Genomic DNA, 23,323 nt, shown 5'->3' with positions numbered 1-23,323 from the left:
CTGACATAGCAAAGCAGTCCGATAAAGGTGTTTCCCCTAGAAAAAAAGCTTCTTCTCTAAGGCAAGTTCCAGTTTTCATTCCTACTGTATTTATATGCCTCATCAGGGCAACAGTTAGTTTCTCCTCCCTTCTATGAGGATTACTTTTCTGCTGATCCTCCTACAGAAGAATGACTGACAGGTTTTAGTAGTAGCTACTTTCTTCCTGATGATGTTTGATTTTTTTTTTTCACCCAAGTCAGGATATTACCATCTTGCATTTTTGGTTTAAGCTTTGTACTTTGGAGCTGAAACTTCCCACTATGGAAAGCAATCAAGTCTTGTCCAAGACTTCAGTTTATCAGTGGCTGCAGTCCCTTCATGGACTATTGGGATTCATTACAGAAGGTTCTTCTGTAGTAGTGGAAGCATACTCTGCTAAAATACTCTAACATAGCCTGAGCTAACTTAAAAATGTCTTTCAGACATCTGCAGGTCAGTCATCTCATGTTTCAGTCACAGCTTCATCAAAATCTTTGCCACTGGTATCTGGTAGTGATGCTACATTTGATAAAGCAGCCTTTCGTTCACATATGTTTTAAAGACTTGGACCCACTGTAGGCTAATTGTAATGACAGGGAGTGCTTGGAGTCTTCTATCCTGTGGATTTGTAGATGTATCATTTTTAAGGAATGTAAATACTTGATGTGTTATTCTCATGCATAGTAACCTTCCTCTGAGTCCTCAGTAGGTTACTGAATTCTGTAGTTGAGAGACTGTAAAGGACACATGTAAGGCTGAAAATTAGCCTTGTTTCAATCACACTTGGGTAGATGCAGGTGCATTGTGCCAACTACAAGGGCAGAAAGTATGAAGGTTGATTACTGATGATGTATGTGCACCCAGAAGATTAAATGTATGTGCAGACAAAATAATTGAAGAATTGAGTTACTAGGAAGTCATTTTCCTTCTTGTAGCCTTAACAAGTTTCACCATGCAAAATCTTTTCAGCCACTCTTGCTCTGGACTGAACTCTGGTGTATTAGATACTTCCCACTGCCACCTCCATGGACAGGAGCTATAGGGTAGTTTGGATATGCTTTTAACCACTGAAATACCTAGTTCAGCTATATGCAGAAGTAAGTAAGTGGTGGTGGTAGACAGCCCTTAAGTTCCGAATTGCCTGGCTGGTATGTATGTGAATCCTGATCTGTCGCATGATGGCTCAGTAAAAATTTGTAGCTGGAAGTATGCCAGTATGTTACCTTTCTACTCCCAGAACTCTGCTGTTAGCCATTGCTGCTTTGTGTTAGCTGTTTGTTTGTACAAAAATGACACTGAGTCTAGGCAAAACAATAACATTAGTAATTTCACTTTAATAACTAAGGATTAATAATGTAAAAGTTTCAGCATTTATAAACATCTCTAATGGAATTCACTTATTTTACGTTTTTGCAACTGTTACTAAATATTTGGTTTATGCTGGTTTTAGGAGCCAACATTGGCCAGATGTGAGGCAGGATGGTCCATTAACCCGTTTGGTTTTTTCTGTGGCTCTGGTGTCAGTAGCATTGTATTAGTTTGGTTTCTGTCCCTTTAAAGCTTGATTTTTTTCAGGATCTTATAAAAGGGTTTTGCTGTAGAAAAACTGTCTCCTGTAGTTTGATAAAACATTGGTTTAAACTCAGTTTAAATCAATTGGTTTTAATACTGCCTTTAACTCCTTAAAATGTTTATTCATGCTGGTCTCCTTTACACATATATCTTATTTCAAAGTTTTTCTGCTCACATAATGAAGCCTGCTGTTTGAGGCAGAAGGTGACTAATCAAATAATTAAAATACTGTCATGGCTATGCATGGCCAATCAGCCATTTTAGCTGATTTTATTGCCGTGTCATTTTGTAACATCTTTGTGTCACCATATTGCAGAAAACCTTTGACATGAGCCAAGACTGTTGTGCTCACTGCTGTACAGAGATCGTGACTGCTCTAGAGAATTTGTAGTTTAAATGATATGCAGATCAGGACAGCATGAAGAAATCAGACTTACCCTGTTAATACAAATACTATTTTATTGGCTACAACAACATTGGGCAATACTACCACTGTGATGTTTGGAGTGCATGTGCAGCCTCATCAGTCAAGTTCTTTTGTGGTCACCAATGCAGAGTTTCTATTAATAGAATAATAAACTGTGGAATATGTGTTATTTTTAACAATTAGTAACAACATCTGGGAATTGTGCCTCTGTTGCAGCCTTTCAATACTTAAAGGGGGCTTATGAGAAAGACAGGGACAAACTTTTTGGTAGGGCCTGTTGCAGTAGGACAAAGGGTAATGGTTTTAAACTAAATGGGGGTAGATTCAGACTAGATACAAGGAAGAAATTTTGTATGATGAGGGTGGTGAAACACTGGAACAGGTTGCCCAGAGAGGTGGTACATGTCCTATCCCTGGAAACATTCAAGGTCTGGTTGGACAGGGCTCTGAGCAGCCTGATCTATTTGAAGATGTCCCTGTTCATTGCCAGGGGGTTGCACTAGATGACCTTTAAAGGAAGGTTCTTTATAACCCAAACTATTCTATGATTACACACTCAACCAAAGTTCTTTTGAAAACCTCTTTAAGTCAGTATATTTTAAATGGTAGTTCTTTAACAAATCATATCTTTCTAGTCACATCAATAAACATGATCTCTTCATGGCGAGAGCTGCATCTCTTTATGATGAAGTTCATGGTGCAAGCAGGCTGCCTTGGAGCTCTCTGAGTGCAGCTGGTAGTTGCAAACAAAATCAGAAAGTGCAAATATAAAAATATTCCTCTGGGCTTTGGAATATGCCGAAGGCTTCAAGCTCACCAGTATATATAAACTCAATGAGTACACAATACATGCACCCAGCTGGTTTTTGGCATGCCTTTAGACTCCACTGGAACTGTTTAGCTTGATAGCAAATGCAATGACAGATACTTAGTATTAGCATAAATTTTGTTTTTTGGAGACCTTTCAATGCCAAGAATATGAGCCATAATTTTTCTTTTCTCCTTTCTCTGTTTCTGAATCTCCTTGGCTGTACCATTGCCCATTTTTTAAATCAAATTTAACTGTTTTCCTCTCTCCTTTAATGCACTGAGCATTTTTACCATCACCTCCACAGCGGCTCCACACTCAGTACCCATGTAATCCAGGCAAATCCCCTGCATACAGTCTTGTTAAAAAGCCATAGGCACGGGGTTAACTCAGAATGGTCATGAGCCAAGCCCTTCACCGCTTCTCTTAAAATAAATTGTTGCTAATGCTGCTGCCATATGGCCAACGAACATGAGCTCTCAGCGGTCTTTTGATTTCCTCATTCATGCTTTCAAGTGCACTGGCTCTTCAGCCGGGCTTCTCCTCCCATGTTATTTGTAGTTCATCTCCTGAGCCGTGAACTTGGGAAGCACGCAAGCGTGTCAGAAGAATAAATAACTTGACTCAGCTGTCCAGTTAGTGGTTCCTTAGCGTCTGCTGGATGAATTAAGCATGGCTCTACCATGCTGCGGTATAGGCTTTTTTTGGGGGGGAAGCGCATCCTGGCAGCAGGTCGCTGCTGCCCGGAGGGAGTCCGCAGCTGCCCCCAGGTACCGCAGAGGGTGGCCGTGGACTCCCTCTGTGCAGCAGTGGCCCCTAGTGGAAGATGCTCGGTCCTTCTGGTGACCCCAGACTAGACATAAAGCCTAATGACTCTTCCCATTTCCAAGCTTGTTTCAAACCTGGATCCCCCCAGCAGCGCTGCAGAAAACCCCAGTGAGTTGCTTCTCTCTCCTGACTGGCTTGCTAAATGCTAGAGTTTGAGCTATTAAACAGTAATATAATAGTGCTGAGCTAAGGAATTATTCTAATTACTTTTTTAAGATTCTCATTGTTTCACCAGGTTTTCTTAGCATTTGCCTGTGTGAGCTGGTGCTTTATAATGTAAAACTGAGGGAATATAGTATTCTGACCCATACATTTTAATATGTCCCTGTGCAATCTCAGGTTACATTGTATAATTGCATATAATACTTTTCTGAAGAACTGTAATGAAAATCTGCAGACAGCATCTGAAGGAAAGGATGTAAAATTTGCACTGCAAATATTGGCAGTGGTGCAGTGCTCACACGTGCAAACTTAGAGGAAGCAGACTGGTACCTGTGGAGCCACCTTGTCCCTGAAACTTAAACAATGAGATAGGAAAAATATTCTGAAAGATAAGAAATCTGTATGAAATGTATAATAAAATTTTCCTTATTAGCTTTTATAGTATGATCTCTGAGAAGAAACCAGTGAAAACTTTGCTTTAAACCTCCTTCTTGCTTTTGAGCTGTTGTAAATCACGGTTTTGTTTTTTTTTTTTTGAGGCCAAAAGAATAGGTTGCTGTAGGAGCTGACTTTTCCATTATTGTGTAGGTGAGTGCTGCCTTTGGCAGGATTGTGCACATGAATCGGTCAGTCTTGATCTCCCTTTCTGCCTTGGGATGTGAGTTCGTGTTATGAGTCTTCTTTCTGATAGATAATGTTACAAGACTTTTAAAATCAGTTCTGGCAGATATTACCATCCCAGGTCCTTAAACATCTATTACACCATTTTTAACAACATCACGCTCTCTCTGTCTCTCTTAGTGCAACTTTTCCTTAAAAGGTAAGTGTTGGCATTTAATCAATATTGAACTGAAATTTTGTTTAGTGTTCCAGTGTTGGTTTTTTGTGGGGTTTTTTTTTAGTTTAAAATATCACTTTCTCAAGCTTTCAGTTTACTTACTATAGTCCTTAAATAGGTACTGCTTTGTTTTGAATCTGACCCTTGTTTCCAGTTGGATATTCTCAAGTTGTGCTTGTTCTTTCTGCTACTTGGCAAATCTAAAAAAATTTTGCTTTTTTTTTTTTTTTTTTTTATTCTGCAAATGTTGTTAGAAGTCATGCTTGACTTGTACTTTTCAGGAGAAGCCTTGAAGAGGGAATTTTCTATATCTCACATGAAAAATGTGTTCATAGCAGTAAAAAAGCAGTAGTGCTTTTATGCCTTCTCAAAAAAAAAAAAAAGGAATTGGCTGTTGTGGGGTTTTTAATGATGAGGTATTTACAAATACAGTGTCCAGAAAACAACTTGACTTATTATGTTGACATTGCAAAAGATCTTCATAAGCCCTCGGGAGGCAACTTAGCTTCTGAAAGCTTAGTAGAGAATCTGTTAAATCAGCAGAAGAATATTGAATTCCTGGTTGAGATTTAAAAAATGCTTGTTTCCAAAACAGAGTATGCTGAATTATGTCTTCCACTGAAACAGCCAACCAAAAGACAGAATGTAGGAATAATAAACAGAATGGAAGTATAAGCCTTTGCAAAAACAAGAGGGTTTTAATGTGGAAAAATTTACAAGCTTGAATATACTATAGCATCACTCTGACTTGAAGAAACAAACTTCTAGAGAATGTTATATGCAACCAAGTTTTCATCACCAGTTTACTTAGATTTAAACAATTCCAAATGTTTGAGAATATAGGCTTCTTGAAGTAGAAATTATCACTTATTTTCTTCTGTTTGGCCCACTGATAGCAAGGTATATGGAGAAAAAGCTCTATTCATGCTAATGAAATAGTGCTTTATCTTCACTGTTATTGATGTTGGTGCTCTCAGAAAATCAACCATGAAATGTTGCAGCCTGGTCCATATCCTTTCCATGTAGGATGTCTTTAGCCACCTTATCATCTGTTTGGGGAGCAGGACACAACGGCATCACTTTGTTCTCTGTGCCTTCATAATGGATTGTGATTTCTTTCTCTCTTTTCTATTTTCAGTGATAGTTGGCTCTTCATTACATACATGTCTGGTAAAAATCTTAGTAAGCTTGCGTGGTCGGGGATTTCCATAAAATTGGGTTGTTAGGTTGGTCACGTCATTTGGGAACGATAGTAGATGCTGCAGAACATACCCTTTCCACAAGCTCTTTTTATTCCACACAAGAATATGGAGGCTTGGTTGTTACTTAAGTAACTAGCAACAGTCAGTAAACATTACTGTTCAGGTTATAAAATGCCTTTCAGCATTGTTTCCTGAAAAAATATGTTGAGATCTGCTGCTTTGATGTCCTTTCACACACGCACGTGCATGTATACATGCACACAGAGCTACCATAATCTGCACGAGCACTTAGTTGACCAAGTACCTTCTTTTAGTTAGCTTGATTTTTATTTCTTTCTCTTCTAAGACAGACAAAAAAATAAACTTGTTTAATCTTGGGAAACAAGATTGTACAAGGCGGGAGGGAAGGTTTATTAGATTCCCTAGATTGTGGCTGTCAGGAGAGGAGAGGACAAGAAACCTGCCCAGGTAAGCAGTCCTACAAAATTGATAGCACTCCTAGTAAAGCATTCCTGCTGAGGTCATGCTAACATCAGTAAAGCTGTGGTATTTGTCAGGGTAAACTAATTGCCAGATAAATCCCGTCATTGTCTGAAATAAGCAATACCAAGAGACATGTTTCTGCCACAAATTAAGGATGGCACATCTGTCAGTAGGTGATACACAGTTTCTCACCTCCAACACCTCTGTACTGGCAAGAGTTTGTAAGATGGGACAAGATTGGAAAACAATGTGAAACAAATTAAATTAGAGACTGAAAGTAACTCTTGTGCAAAGAATTAATGGAGTGTTTTCATCTCAAAGATGCCTTATGGATCTGATATTAAGATTAGATTAATCTTCTTCACTTCTTGCAGTGATTTAAAAGATGCCTTTAATATGTTCTGGCCAATCTTCTTAACAAAACCTACTTCTTGTTAGATACGTACTGAGTCTTATCAGAGGCAATGTGCTACTATCAAAATACATCTTCACAAGGTCTCACATAATTCTTACAAATCTTTGCTAGTAAATGTTTTAATTTTGTTGATCACAATGAAAACTGGAACTGAGGGCATTCTATTATGTTACAGCATGAGCTGTTGTAGAGACTTGTGTAATTGGGCAATTAATACATATCAAGTGGAATTATTCGGCATGTACTGAATAGTAATCTATTCATATCAAGAGTTTTCATTTATTCTAAATTTTTCATTTAATCATTAAAACAAAAAAATGTTAGCCTTGAACTGGTATGTAAGATAAAGGTATGAAATGGCTCACTTTAGCCTCATTGTCCATGTTGGTGACAAAAAAATAGGTTAAATTAAGACTGTGAGATTAAAACTCACGTGTTGAACAGCCACAAGATCAGTTAATGAAAGAATATATAGTAACTTCATCATAGCTATCTAACGTAAACTGGTATTTGTTGACCAACAAGTATTGCAGCTTGTTCATACAGTTAACAGTTTTACTGCTCAGGAACCATTTTTAAAGATGTGTCATACCATGTGGTTTTGAAGTCTTTATAAGAATTAATTAAAAATGTGAACATATAGCTTCCTTTGTATTGCATCGAGTATCTTTGTTTTAGATCCAAGTGACAGTGATCTGTAGTGTGACAAGCAGATAAAATCCTGCTTGTGGTTTTTTGCCCATCTGAAGTTGGTTTGCCCCTCTGGAGTTCAATGTCAGTCGGTAGTCTGTTTGTGTACAATGCAACATGCCTTTTATTTCTCAAGAAGCCTTGCTGATGAAGCGTTGCATTGTTTGGAAGGACAGATTTGTGATTGCTCTCCAATTACTGCCTGGAGATCACAAGAGGGGGGGAAACTAAATTTTCTTTTGAGTCCAATACCATCTATGATAGATAATTCATCAGTCTTAATAGATGACAGGAACGTTACAAATATTGGATCTTCGTGGCAGAGTAACTTCCACAAATTCTAGGGCTGCTTTGTTCTTTGTAGAGATGATTTTTTGACATGGAATAGAGAAGTTACACAGAACTCAGCTCTAAGAAGTGTCTGGTTTTCTATTTTTATTATTTTTTCTAAAGACTAAGTTCATCCTGGCCTTGCAAAAAATTTTTACTTGCTGAGAAATTGCTGTGTATTTATTAAACTGCCTTTTGCAAATAAGAGTTGTCTGAGAATCCTTGCAGTATTTGGACTGTTAGTTTAAGCATGAACTTCTGTGATGTAAAGAGCAGCGAGGCTAAATACAGGTGAGTTTCTCTGTTTATGCGCCTTATTGATAAACCCTTTGCAAGAAGACTTTAGATTTGGTGTGGTGGAATGTGCAGCCCCCTTTATCCTGCAGATAACTATGGTAAGTATCAACTTAATTTCTGCTTCAAGAAGAAATTTGCTTAAACATCTTCTAGGTACTATTTTTACTGTAACTTCTGTCTTTCTGAACAATGTGATCTCTAAAGCAGAGGCCTTCACAAGTGATGAAATGTCATTCTTCTAGCCTCTGGGAATCTGTCCTGGCAGAGATACTAACTTACTTTCCGCTAGGGTTATGGGGAACATGCATCTCATGTGCCTTTAGATTCATAATGGAGTGCTTTCTCTAGGCTGTTGGAATATTTTTTTTCGGGGAGGTGCTAGCTGCATTTCTTGAAGAATTTTGCTTGCCTTATATATTTGTAAGACTTCATATGCCGTATGGTGAAATGTCAGAAAAGAGAAATGCTTTCCCTCACACAAATGTAGAAACACCATCTTTCGAAGCTTGTTTAGAAGTGGGCAAAAGTTTGCTATTCATATTGGAAGGTATGTGCTAGGTATTGGAAGAATGGTGAAAATACTACAGTCAGTCAGCCATTACTTACTCTGTTGGTTCAGCTGGTGGTACTGAGCCCTTCTGCTGCAGAAACTCTAAAGCCTGACTTGTCTGTTCTGTTAAGTCTAAAGTTAAGTTGCACAGGGTTTATAAATGCAAAAGCATTTATCTGGCATTTTTGGCTATGTATAGTAGATAACAACCATGATGCTATGGGCAAGGCCTTAGAGGAAGGGTTTGAGAGGAGCTCTGAGTGACTTCCTCAGCAAAGCTGCTGCTCATCTGTGTGTTCACACTTGGATATTGCCACTTGGGGTAGGAGGGCTGCAACTCTTTACCATGTATTCTGCACTTAAGGTGTACAGTAAAAAAATGTCGGTATGACAATGAGCAATCCCAATTTAAAGTGACTGCCTGTTGTCTTGGACTGGTATAATGTTATGTCAAGTAAAAGCACGTTGTTCTTCTCAAACTGTCAGCTATAAATATTCAGCCCATCTTAGCTATCCAAGCGGAGACAGTTGTTGCGTTTCTTTGTTCTTTTTTCTTTCTCTGCTGAGTCCACACAACTACAGCTCTGAGTTGAGGGTAGTAAAGGGCAAGTGTTTCTCCCCCTTGGGTGGTGTGTGTGACCTTTACTTCTCATACAAGGGCAGCATGTTCTTTAGGGGATACATGCGGGCTTTAGACTAAATGTTGCCCAGGCTGCTACAAGCAAGGAAGTTTTTACTAAGTTGCAAGAGCAATCTTGTTATGACTGCAGGAAACTTGCAAAAGGGTATAAAAGCAAAGGAGAATTTATTAGTTAATCCTTTAATTCCAATGTAGGTCTGTCAGTAGCTAGTTTAAGCCATTCACAGGACCCATAAGGGACTTCAGATCAGTTGCTGTGATAAGGGGTTCTAGTTTTCTAGCCTTTTGAAGAACTCGGTTCCAGTAATACTCCCTTTCTTCCCCCTTTCCTTCCCTCCCTGAAGGTCATCACATTCCAGTTTCCTAGATGAAAGGATATTACCAGAATCATTGCACAACTCTGCGAGAACAATTGGCAGGGTGGTGTCTGAGCCGGCCTTTTTTGCGTGGTCTTAAAAATGAAGCTGCGTACTGCCAAGAAAGCCAGCTGCTGGAGGATTGCTGCAGTCCTGGCAGACTTTCTAGGCCTACAGTTGAGCAGATGTGGACAGAGCTCTGAGCTTCAGATGATGTTTGGACTGGGAAGGGGTTTTTGAGGTCCTGTCTGAATGCTCAAGCACTGTTTGGGTACAAGTGGGATTAGCAGTGGTACCTAGTCACTGCTGTCTCCAGGCACTGCTTGTTTTGTCCTTGTGGTCCCAGGAAACATGGTAGTAGCAATTAACAGCCCTCTGGTTAACTACTAGTGTGTACCAGTGGGGCTGAACCAGCAAATGTTAGGAGAGCTGAACACTGAGTGTACGCTTGTTGCATAATATTGCAAACCATATTCAATTAACACATAGCATCACTCTTCAAGTGCAGGATTTAATAGTGGAATGGGAGACTAAATATGTTGAAGTGCAGAGGAGTGTGGTTGCACAGAATGCAGGGAGAAAGGAAAGCAAAGGACAAGGAACCTGTGCCCAATTCTTGTTTGATTCCTGGTGCTTTGCTTCACCACAACTACAGTTCTCTTCAGAAGATGGTAATGGCATGTGGTGGGTAGTGAGAAGACACCACTGAATATGTTTTCAAGTTCTTGGAAATATTGTTGGTAGCCATCATGACAAGTTTTTAGAGAGGTGATAGTTTCATTAAATTGACTGATGGTTCTGGAGCAAAGTAAAAGCTGACAGGCTTTTGAGACCCACAAACCTGAAGAAGGCAAGTGTCTTCCAAATCTGTCAATTGCTGTAGTAGGTAATTATTTCTCTGTAGAGAACTGAAAGACTTGCACATGAAACTTGTTTACATCTCAAAGCGCTCTTCAATCTGTAAGGACAAATCTAGAATCATAAACTCTTTTTATGGGGAAGAGTTTAAGGAAGACTGTGAAGCGGTTGCCAACTACAAATTAAGGTTGCTCTTTAATCTTTAGCCTGGAAGGCTCCCAACTTTGGAAAAGGGTGTGAATGTGTAGAGGGGAAAACTATAAAGGTACTGAAGTTCCTTCTGCTTGAAGCACTGTAAACTCCATGCTTTATGGGAGCATGGAGAGAATGTATGTATGGGAGAAGCTGCGTTCGTGGTCATGGGAGAGGGGCTGATCAAAGCAGTGGTACCCAGCTGTGTACGTTACCTTACTACTCTCATAGTGGTGAAATTTCATGTGTATTTTGATGGGGTTGTACATTACTGACCTGAAATGTTGTCAGAAGTTGTGCATTTCTGTATAGGAGACATGTGGATGCAGCTTTCTCAGAAGGTATCATAGTTGTTTTTTTCTGCATGTAGATTGCTCTGAACACTTGCATATTTATAGATTGTCTCAATGTTAGAAATGCAAGTAGTGGCTTTTGGCCCACTATCCGTAGTATCTTGCAATAGGCCTGTTTCTTTTTATTTTGTTGTTGGTTTTTTTTTTTTTTTCCCCTTTGCAGTCTGGGTTATTTAAAATAACCAACTAATTGGTCTGAAAACACAAGAGAAAGCTGGGTCTCCACTAGAGGACCTCATCTGATGTGAGCCAATTAAAAAATAAGTTTCATAAGCACAAGATGCCTTTGTGTTTTACTGAAATCTTACTGCTTTTGGGCAAAGAGGAATTAAACTTCTGCAGAAACTCGGGGGGGGGGGAGATTAAGAAATAATGCTCTTAATGGAGGAGAAGAGATGTCTTAAATGGCAGTGAGTGCTGTTAAAAATACTAGCTCCTACCCACTAATAATAGGCCAAGTTTTGCAAACTTAACAGGTTTTATCCTTTTTTCTCATGCTTTGCCTTTGATGGGATTTTGCCTTTGATTGCATGGTTGTGGGTGGAATGTCTGATGCTCTTGGCTACAAAAATTGTATAGGTTCTTACAGTTATATTTGTTCTGGCCTGGAGCAGAGCCATATGGGTGTTGGATGTTTCTTTGAGACCTGGTGTTCCTTTTGGTTAATCACCTTACGTTATCTACAACTTTAAAAGAAGACGATTAATATCTAGCAGCCGACTTCACTATGTGGCATAGATCCACGCTGCTGTAGATTCAATGCTTCAGTATATGAATCACCCACCTGGTGAAGGTAGTGTTTGGATAATCAATTATCCAGAAATGTAGTCTGTGGACCAGAGACAAGTAATTATAAATGTTACTTATTATAGTCTCATCAATGGCATAGTGCTTAATCTTTTAAGCACATTAGAGTATTAGTTGATCAGAAATGCATTATCATCCGCTTAGGTGAGATGATGTGGATCTTTTTCTGGGCAACATGGAAACATAATACACTGTGTTAGGCTAGAATTTAATTAACTGATAAATAGGTTGTCCTATGGCTGTCTGAATAGCTGGAATATTTAAATTATGCTAGCTGTCTAGTGTCCTGTGTACCAATTTTGACAAATGTCAAAAAAAATCCATACAGAATTGGCTGAATACATGATAAATTGGCTGCTGCTGCATGTGCAAAGTGAGCTGGATTATCAGAAGTAATATGTTTAATTTAAACCCAGCTCATTTTAACTGAAAAAGGTTAGGGAGCAGCCACATGATCAGTTCAGCAAACAGATCTAAGGAGGAAGGTAGTAATTTCCATTAATACAGGCAACCAGGATAAAACACAGTGAACAGCCCCAGCTGATTCAGTAGGTTTCCATTACTTATTCAAAGTGTAAGCAAACTCCTCAAGATGCAGTTACCAATGAATTTTGAGCAAATTTTGAATCTTGTTTAAAAGCAGGTAACTGCCTTGTTTTGCTGGGTACCTCTTGATTAAAAACCTGACATGGAAAAACTAGGGAGTGCTTGGACTTGATGGCTGTGCTTGTCTTAGTCCATTCAGCTACAGCCTTGTCAGAAGAGGAGTGATTAGTCTTGATTACATGAGGGAGAGGAAACTGCGAATTCTAGTTTGCAATTAATTTTAACACTTCCGTAAGCACAAGCGGCACATTCACAGTTTGTACTTTAGCTAGAGGTCTTGTGTTGCAGTTATGCATGTGACTTATGACTACTGTGTTCGCAGTCTTATCTTAATTGCTTTTCTAGGGAAAGCACGTGTGCAGCAGCTAGCAGAGAACACGAGATATTTCAGGAGACGACTGAAAGAGATGGGCTTTATCATCTATGGAAATGAAGATTCCCCTGTTGTGCCTCTGATGCTGTACATGCCAGCAAAAATTGGGTAGGTTTAACAGGATAACTTCTCATCTATCTTTAAAGCTAGGATGGTACAAGAATATTAAGAGTTCCCTAAATGTAAGAAAAGACTGGTTTGATTTTTTGCTTTTATGATCATTACTGAGTCTTACAAAACATGGAAACTTCCTATAAGTGGTCTTGAGAAAATCGAGGCTTGTAGCTTGAGGCAGCAAGCAAGCACTTCAGGGAAGCAATTTCACCACTACATGCCATGTTTTAAAAATTGGGCGGTTTTTTTTTTCATTTTATTTATATGTAAAGTGTATATATGTGCTAAAGAGAAGCTGAAATTGAATGGAAATTAAGATTAAAAGTCACTGGAGGAATCTTTCAACCAGCTCCTAGATCAGAAGCAGCCAACATTTCCACAGATAAACTCTGAAAATTAAAAAAAGAAAAAACAGAGGGGCAGGACATGACAGGACACAACAACCTGTATTTGGTGAATCCTGAGTTTTTTTAAGAGGTCTGGATTTAATACCTCAGGTATTGTTATTGTAAATACTAATAAAACTTCAACATAGCTTTATAAATGCTTATGGACTTGTGGGCTGCTGTGTGGATAATTAAGGCTAAAATTCTGCAAGCAGGATATAATGTATATATTAAAAATCTTTGCAACATAAACAAAAGCCTGATTTCAAGGACAACTTGACTTTGGTAGCTGCTTTTCAGTGTCCTGTGTATAATGCAGGGCTCAACCAACACTTTTAAATCTGGAAAGCAGAGCTTCATTTAAGCTGTACTGAACATCTCTAGTGCTCTTCTAGCTCAGTTAGGCTTCAGTCTGGCTAAGCACTGTGGTTCTGTGAGGGAACAACCATCATCTAGCACTCTGCATGAAGCTAGATACAGTCTTCCTCCACCCTTCTCAGTATAACCTAATTTAATTTAAAAGGCCTGTAACCTTTATAGCTGCTGTAGAGTCTGCAGTGTGTGCCGTCCAGCACAGAGAGGCATACTGTCTCTACCGCTCAGCTGCTCTACTAGTCATTACAATCTTTTCCCTGGAAATTTTTATTAGCTGAGCAGTTGGGCCAGTAACTTACTTAAAAAAGAGCAAGAACACAGAGCTCTGATGAGAGTTGGCCCTTAGGATCTACATTGGGTCTACTTCATCCTCTCTTTGTCTCTTGTAGTCTCTTTTTTTAAATATTTTGAGAGTACTAAATGGATACAAAATGAAGTGTATCAGGACGCACCTATTTATAAGGAAAATAGTTGTAGCAGAAGTAAAAGTCAGAAAAATTAAAAACCTTGTAAAAGGATGTTACTTTTACACATCCTTATAAGCCTCTTAAGTTCATTGCTACTTCTCAAGACAAGGTCAGTTCAAAAAGGATTAACCATTTCCTATGGCCTGTAGAAACACCCACAATTGCACTGTCATTACGGAAAGGATCTAGATCTTCGTGCCTCTCGTCGCATAAGTCACAGCTGCTAATTTCTTTAATCATAGAATCATTTAGGTTGGAAAAGACCTTTAAGATCATGGAGTTCAACCATCAACCCAACACCACCATGTCCACTAAACTATGTCCTGAATTGCCATGTCTATGTGTTTTTTGAATACCTCCAGGGATGGTGACTCCACCACTTCCCTGGGCAGCCCGTTCCAATGCCTGACAACCCTTCTCAGTAGAGAAATTTTTTCTAATATCCAGTCTAAACCTCCCATGGTGCAACTTGAGGCCATTTTCTGTCGTCCTATTGCTTTTTTACTTGGGAGAAGAGACCAACACCCACCTCGCTACAACCTCCTTTCAGGTAGTTGTAGAAAGCGACAAGGTCTCCCCTCAGCCTCCTTTTCTCCAGACTAAACAACCCCAGTTCCCTCAGCCGCTTCTCATAAGACTTGTGCTCCAGGCCCCTCACCAACTTGGTTGCCCTTCTCTGGACACGCTCCAGCACCTCAGTATCTTTCCTGTATTGAGGGGCCCAAAACTGAACACAGTACTTGAGGTGCGGCCTCACCAGTGCTGAGTACGGGGGGATGATCACCTCCCTGCTCCTGCTGGCCACACTATTTCTGATACAGGTCAGGATGCCGTTGGCCTTCTTGGCCACCTGGGCACACTGCTGGCTCACGTTCAGCTGGCTGTCAACCAGCACCCCCAGGTCTTTTTCTGCCAGGCAGCTTTCCAGCCACTCTTCCCCAAGCCTGTAGCGCTGCGTGGGGTTGTTGTGACCCAAGTGCAGGACCCGGCACTTGGCCTTATTGAACCTCATACAGTTGGCCTTGGCCCATCGATCCAGCCTGTCCAGATCCCTCTGTAGAGCCTTCCTACCCTTGAGCAGATCAACCTTCCCTCCCAACTTGGTGTCATCCACAAACTTACTGAGGGTGCACTCAATCCCCTCATCCAGGTCATTGATAAAGATATTAAAGAGAACTGGCCCCAAAACTGAGCCCTGGGGAACACCACTTGTGACCGGCCGCCAGCTGGATTTAACTCCGTTCACCGCAAGAATTTGTTTTGTTGAAGATACTGTGTGACAGTTTTAAGAGGTCTTTGCATTTTCCTTAAAAATATTTGTTATCAGATTAGATGATCTCAATTTATTGTGGCAATTCAATGGTTCCCATGATAGGCACTTAAGTGGTACATTCTGTGACACCATAATGTACTTTAATTGAATTAAATTGGTGAAAACAAACTCTTGAAACTGCAGAAGCATCTGCTTTGGAGGATTGCAGCATGGGGGATTCCTTGTATAGCCAAACTTCTGAGCCAAAATCCCTGTTTCTTATCGGAAAGATTTCCAAGCTTAGGTTACAAATCCATTTAGAAATAGTCTGCTAAAAGACCAGCCTTTGCCACATACCATCTTTCAGCTTTGTTAGAAGTTAATACAGTGAAACCTTTTGAGGAGGACCACCTTGGGATTGAGTTAAAAAAAAGGGTTTTGTGAACAGGTATTCTGCCTCTAAAAAAGCACTGGAAGCTCCAGATTGTGGTCTTACAGGCTTGCTTCAACAAAAGCCTGTATGGGTTAACATAACCTTCATGCTGCTTTGCTGCCACTGATACAATTCTGACGATCTTTCTTGTTCTCTCTGGCAGTGCATTTGGGCGTGAGATGCTGAAGCGGAATATTGGTGTTGTGGTTGTGGGCTTCCCTGCCACCCCCATCATTGAGTCCAGAGCCAGATTCTGTTTGTCTGCAGCTCATACCAAAGAGATGCTTGATACAGTAAGTGTCTCGTCTTGTCTTCCTTTTGCTCATGCCTTCTATACATCAAGGTACAACAATTGTCTATTATTTGTAGACTGGTTCAATGTTTGGTATACAAACTAGTTGAACCTAATGTTCAGAGCCTTGTGTAGTAGAGCTGGCAATGACTCCATCTCTCTTTCCTTGCTTCAACAATGCAGAATGGCTGCCTACAATAAATCTCAGGGACTTTCTTTTCCTATTTTAAATGATGTGAGAGAGACAGTCTCATTCCTTTGAGATAATGCTTCTTCCTCTCTTAAGAGGCTCTACCTTCCACTGAACCTTTTAGAAGGAAAAAATTCTGCTGCTTCTGACCCTAGATGCAGAAGGTAAGCAAGAAAAAGCCTGAGAACCTTCAAAACACCTGTGTTCTCAAAAGCAAGTGCAAACCTCAGCACATGATTACCAGTGAGAATTTTTATTCCAAAGATTACTATTCCAGTTCTTGTTTACAGCTTCAGAGCACTGTATCTTAAATGATCCTGTCCTAAATGAGTCTGTGCCAAGTGCAATGCCTTACGACTCCTGCCTGCAGTAAGTGTGTTCCAGCAGGAATAGAGGTCCACTGGAAGGATGCCTGCATCACAGTTGGGAGATGCTGCCTTAAAAATTAAGGATGGAAGTTACTCTGTGACTAATATAGTTGAAAGGGATTATATTAATAAGCCTGACTATCCTCAGTATGTTTTGGTGTGGTAACTACACTCATTTTTGAGTCTTCTGAATAACCTTCTTTGATGAACATGTACATGGGCTGTCTTAGGCTCTGTCAAAGTTCTCCATTGTACATTTTTCCCCACTTTGCTGTTCTGTGGCTCAGAACCTAAGCTAGGTTGAGTCATGACCTTGGACTTCAGGAGAGTAGACTCTGTCCTGTTCAGAGACCTGCTTGGAAGAATCCCGTAGGATATGATCCCAAAGAAAGGTGTCCAGCTGGTTGATTCCCCCACCCCACCACCACCGCCCCCGAAGAGTGGTCCATCCTGACTTACAGGAGACCAAATGTATTGGAAAGCCTGCATGGATGAACAAACCAACAAAAACATAAAACGGAAGCACATAAGAGATGCAGGCAGGGACAGGTGACCCAGGAGAAATAGAGACAATCCTGAGCATGCAGGGATGGGGTCAGGAAAGCCAAAGCCCACCTGGAGTTGAATCTGTCAAAGGACATGAAATGCAGTAGGCAGGGTTTTTATGGGGATATTAGTAGCAAAAAGAAGAGTAGAGAAAATGTGGGGCTGCTGCTGAATGGCATAGGGATCAGGTGAGAAATGACATGCAAGAGGCCAGGGTACTCAGTGCTTTTTGTTGCCTCAGTCTTTACTGATGAGATTTGCCTTCAGGAATCCTGGGCCCATGAGATCAGTAGAAAAATATGGAGCAATGAAGACTTACCCTTGGTGTGAAGGAGGATCAAATAAGGGAACATTTAAACAAACTGGACATACACAAGTCCATGGGATCTGATGGGATGCACCCACAAGTGTTGAGGGAGCTGGCTGTCATTGCAAGGCCACTCTTGATTATCATCTTTGGAAGGTCGTGGTGATAGGGGGAGGTTCCTGAGGACTGGAAGAAAGCAAATGTCACCCTTCAAGAAGGGCAAGAAGTGTGATCTGAGGAACTGCAGATTGAGAAGCCTCACCTTGATCCTTGGGAAAATGATGGAGGAAAGAATCCTTGAAACTATTTTCAAACATTTTGTGGACAAGAAGGTGATTGGGAATAGTCATCATGGAGTAATGAAGGGGAAATCATGCCCAGTGTCCAGATATGATCAGGTGGTAATACTTCAATATATGAACAGCAAATGGGACATATAAACAGATATTTACAAATATCTTGTCAAGAAAAAAAAAACGATTCAAACTTTCAAACTTCACTGCCACAGAACTTTCAAATCAACAGCTGAAAATGGCTCTTTTTTATTTCAGTTTTTTTACAAAAAATAGTAAGGCAGTGGTGTGTGCAGTTTCATAATGTATTTCAGTGTTGTTCTGTATCAGTTAAACAAGGTGCCATGTATCTGTGGTGCTGTACTTTCTGCTTCTGAGTTGTTTCTGCCTTGTAAGACCTGAGAGATTCTGCCCTGACACTTTGACAGCAGACTGCCTAAGGAGTTCCTTCCCAGCTACTTGTCCTGCTACTTTTCTCATAATTATCCCAATTCAGTTGTTTCTATTCCATATAAAAATTCTGAAGTGTATGTTTGGAGAAGGCCCTCTCCTTCCCTTCCTTTCTCCCCCCATATAAAATTAATACTATCACAAACTTGGCTCGACCATGGCAATAGAACTGAGTGCCTTACACAAATGAGGGAGCAGTAACTTCTGGCCACGTGGACATGGGGGGGATGAATGGGAGGGAGGTGGGAGGAAGGAAAAGAAAGAAAACTGAAGTCTCTGAAATCATATTGCTGCAAACTGAGCTACAACTGAAACATGCAAACTTGATGTGCTGGCACTACCTGAGTAATCATGCAGTCTTGCTGTTGGTTAGATTCTTTGTCTTCTCTCTTTATGACTAGCTGGACTCTTCATCGTAACAAGATGCTTTTGCAGGGTCTATATAAGTACTATACTTGCTCTCTTCTAAAACCAATCTGTAACTTCTATTACTCCACTTAAAAAACCTCTTTTCCTGGCAATTCGCTTACAAGTCTTTCTGTTTTCCAGAAAATGTTTCAAGTTTTGTGCATTTATCTCTGAAGACTCATTTCTAGAGTACCTCTGTAGGTGCTAAATGCTCTAAATTGAGGAAATGCTTGTTTAATATATTAGGGCTTGTCTGCCTAAGCAAATTAATCCAGGACAAAATGAGGTGTGAATTTTGAAGTGCATGAAGAAATCCTGAGTTAGCTCGGTATGTGGAGGCTTTGTTCCAAGTTAGTGTAATCCACTTTAAGGTTCAAAACAGCTACATGCTCTGAACCCAGAACATTGGCAAGAGGAGTTAATAAGGAACAAGTCTTTGTGTCGGTGACTTTGTGTTGTGTTTTCTTGTGATGCAGTGAAAGGGGACTGATTTCAGGCAGCTAATCATTAAGGTAGCCCTCAGATCTGATCCCTCTGCTGAACTGTGGCAACAATATCCAGGAGGAGAAAGAACTGTAATGAATAGACTTGGAGAGAGCTGGCAGAGTGCTTTTCAAGTCAGTGACAGAGGAGAGAACTCGGTAGCCCATCTGTGCGTGCATGGATGCTAACTAGGTCTGGTATGGTATTTTTTCTGGAAAAAAAAAAATTATCCAGGTTTGGAGCATGGCAAAGAGAAGCTTGTCTTGTAAATGCTGATATTTGTCCTTGTTCTTATTAAGTAAACCCACATGATGGGGAACAGTTCTCAGTTACAATTTTAACCGTTTTATGTAAATAAAACTTCCTTGCCTTAAAATATTTGGCTCAGGATCAGAGTGAAGTTCCTCATAACCTGCATCCCTGTGGGCTGGTGCTTTCTTTTCAGTGATGAAAAATATATTACACTCTCCTGAAGTCAGAGTTCACCAATGCCATTTCCTTTGTAGTCTTTGCCGGTCACATGGTCCTTTTTGTTTTAAATTAATAAAATCCTAAATCTGCATTTAAGAATAACAGTTAACAGACTCTTTCAACAGAAATTTAACCTTGAATTGTTTCCATATGGGATCTTTACTTAAAGCTCTGGCAAACTGTGCCCATGCTTTTGTTTTGGTTTTGTTTTACCGAGGTCCAACTTCTGGGTTTGTCATTCCCCCAGATTTCAGAGTGGAGAGGTTTTTGCTGCCAGATATAACAAGCATGAGGGGCCATTTTTTAAAGAAACAAAAACTTGAACTATCCATCCAGGACGGAAAAGCATGTAGGGATATTAACCCCCATCTCCCAACTATTCTCAAGAGACAGGCATTTGACCCAGAACATGTTAAAATTGTAGCATTAATGTTGAATTAGTGGCATTCTGAAGGAATGCTGAATGTACCTATCTGAATAAATTTACAATTCAAGGGAGTGCAGAATGCCAACCTTCGAGTTCAAAAATCACATTGGACTTGCAAGTCATCTTTTGAGCTCATTTCTTTGTCACTTGCCCATATAGGATAATTAGCATCACATACTGTTGCAAATTTCTGTGCAGCAACTGATTTATTTTGTACCTTGCTCCAGGAGCGTTCTGTAGAGAAGTGAATTGAAGTTTAGGGTTTGGCTTTTAACAAACCCCATTGTGAACCAGTGTCTTATCAAAGAGATTGCAACATAAAGAACGTATGATTAACTGAGCTGGGACTTTCCGTGTTTCTTATGTTAGGAGATGTTTGATCTCTGGTAAACTTCATAACATTTGCATTCAGGTCAAAACGGTGAAATGTTTTGTTAGCTCACTAGCAGTGTTCTGGGCCATCAGTTGCCTGAGCGTTGCTTTTGTGGCAACCTCAGTCAGTGGGACTTGCTTTCAAGGGAGAAAGTTCTTGGGATCCTACCCAGAATAACATTTTTCATTCCTTGGATTGGCTGGCAAAAACCTCCCATGCAATGTTGTTTACAATACAGAGCTTGCATCTCTAGTTTTATATGGACAATGCAAATTAACCAAGTTTAGATACAACAAATGCATCAATAAACTTGTTAGCACAATATTGCAGTTTACCTTTTGCTATCTTTGTCATTTAAAAAAATCCAGTAAGTCAGAAATGGTATGCTAACACAACTGTTTTTTTCATACTGAATGATGCGTAAAGAGGAGTCAAACCTCCATGTCTATTTTTTTCTGCTTCAGCTTTACTACCTCCAGGGAGGGAGGAACACTGTTCTTGTTTTTTCTCTCTATGAATAGTCATGGCTTTCGGCGGGGGGGGGAGGGGGGCTGTGAAATTTGAGTTAGTATTGCTGGATATTATGATCCTGCCTCAGAAATGGAGTAATCGAGTGGGTGCAGAGTCACTCTCAGTTAAGTGACCAGTGCTGCTCGCTTGGTCTCAAGACTTCTGAATGCTAAAATCTAAACCAAATCCCATGCACCTCTGAAGCTACGGACTTCTAGCACAGTAAAATCTTACTTAAGTAAAACGGCTGTCAGAGTAGTCTGCAGGCATGCAAAAAGGAAGATGTGCTGATAACTTGCTTGTATCTGTCTCCTCTGCTGATCTACTGTGGTCTCTTTCTCAGGCTTTAAAAGAAATCGATGAAGTTGGGGACCTTTTACAACTGAAATATTCCCGTCACCGTTTGGTACCTCTCTTGGACCGGCCATTTGATGAGACAACATATGAAGAAACAGAAGACTGAACTCCCTCCATGTGCCTTGGTGGGAGGGACACACCCCGTGGGACACTCTGTGGCGCACAGGCCACAGCATCCATGAACAACACACTTATGACTGCTTATCAGACATTTCCTCACAATACTGAAGTGGCCACATCAGCTCTAAATGGCATTTTGTAAATAGGGAGATGAGAAAAAAAAGCTTTGATTCCTGTGTCTTCGGGGTCTGGCCCTAGAGGTGCTTGGCTTTATTTTTTCTTGGTTTTTTTTATTTATTTGTCTCAATGAGTTCACAGCAACCCAAGTTGGCTGTGCCTGATCAGCTCAGACTTTGTATGCACCATTACCCTCCCAAATGCTGGCTGAGATGAAGTGAGCATGTGTGACGCTGGCATGGCAGCATTTCCAGTGTCACTGCTAGGTATCTGACCTTCCCAGTAAAGAGCGAGCTGACCTGCCTGTTCTTGGAGACTTCCTAGAGAAACTGCTGATTGCTAACTTTGACATATTTAACAAGATAGATAATCAACCAAATTTTTTTTTCTTTTGCAGTTACTTGTGTTTAAAACTTGAATTTAGCCTTTTTAAAATAAATGTTTTGTTGACATGTCACTGACAGGACCATTGTTCCCAAACATTATTTAGTTTTTTAAGCCACAGGCAGAAGGACTTCTGGAACTCTAGTCTCTTTTCCTTCCCAGTATGGATTCCAGATTGTCTCCTTGTTTTGACACTAATTGTCCTCTTGATATAGGGTAAATGATAGAGAGGGGGGTTGTTAATTTTTTTTTAAATGGGCTGTGTTTTGTCTTCCTTCTGACGTACTTCTGGCTAAAAAAAAAAAAAAAAGGTGGGTTTAGTGTGTGTTGCTTTCTCATCTTCAGGTTAATTTCTCTTGCTTTAGAATTATCATAAAACCATGAACAAGTCACTGCTAAGTTCTACAAGAGTGCTCTTGGGATTAAGTAAACCATAGCCAGCCTTGTGCTTCTTAAGACCAGAACCCGTCAGTAAGCAGGCCTAGACAATGGATGACTATTAGGAGAACCACTTACTTCATGCAGATCTGTGAAAGACTGATTGCTATCTTTTGCCACACTATTTCACTCTTTCTCATCATATATGAGGTGTTCTTCATTGGCCTTGTTGTGCAAGGCTTTTATGCAAAGAGTGTAGACAGCTTGACTCTTGTATCATACATTACATTTTGTCTAGCCAGCAAAGTTTTGGTTGGCAGCTGCATATCTGTGTAGGCCTTCCCTGAAGAAAGAATGTCCTCACAATTGCATTTAGTTTGAGATCTTTATTCTTTTGCATTTCTGTTACAGTGAGATCAAATTAATGTTCACTGAGCCAGTTGCTGTTTGGAATCTTTATATGCAAGTTCCACACTGTCTTACTCTGATCAGTTTTAAATAGACACCTTTGCTCTAGCACACCTTAGAGGTGGTCTGCTACTTAGTCATTGCATCTTGAATTATTTCAGTGAACAGAATGGATCATTGAAGAGGTACCAAAAATTTTGTAACAGCAGTCAGTTGCAGTATAGTTTGTTTCTGTATTTTATACCTTGGACATGTAGGGTTTCTGCAAAGATAGCAAAGCTTTAACATTGTGTCAATTGGGTTGGGCCAGCTCTTCAATTTGGGTTACAAAGTGCTTTTTGCAGGTGGCTGGATTTTTTTTAAACAGATTCCTCATAATGCTAAGGCAGAGTGCAGCTCAAAGCTATTTGCCTGGTGCTGCAAAAATAGTAATAATTTTTTTTAAGTTCTTTTATGTTGACTCTGCAACTAACAGGGAAGGAGCACTTTGGTCAATAGAAGCAAGCAGTTCTGCAAATACATCTGGTGATTTAAAGCAGAATTGGCTTCTATTTTATAGAATATCTGTCTTCATGCATTTATAGATCTTGTTGCATTTTAACGTAA

At 40.1% G+C, this 23,323-nt stretch overlaps 1 protein-coding gene across 1 annotated transcript in view; it reads left to right on the top strand.

Annotated features, from left to right (window-relative positions):
- The window catches only part of SPTLC2 (serine palmitoyltransferase, long chain base subunit 2), a 65,696-nt gene extending 43,692 nt beyond the window's left edge, over positions 1-22,004 (top strand). Inside the window, exons 9-11 of the mRNA XM_010583771.1 lie at positions 12,781-12,916; positions 15,999-16,128; positions 21,297-22,004. Coding sequence (XP_010582073.1) covers positions 12,781-12,916; positions 15,999-16,128; positions 21,297-21,416 — 386 coding nt within the window. The 3' untranslated portion in view covers positions 21,417-22,004. The remainder of the gene's footprint in view (positions 1-12,780; positions 12,917-15,998; positions 16,129-21,296) is intronic.
- The last annotated feature ends 1,319 nt before the right edge of the window (positions 22,005-23,323 follow it).

This window comes from Haliaeetus leucocephalus, unplaced genomic scaffold (genome assembly GCF_000737465.1).
Source record: "Haliaeetus leucocephalus isolate CR32 unplaced genomic scaffold, Haliaeetus_leucocephalus-4.0 Scaffold932, whole genome shotgun sequence".
NCBI lineage: Eukaryota > Metazoa > Chordata > Aves > Accipitriformes > Accipitridae > Haliaeetus > Haliaeetus leucocephalus.
The sequence above is the reverse complement of the archived record's forward strand: the minus strand, read 5'-3'. Positions and strand labels throughout refer to the sequence as shown.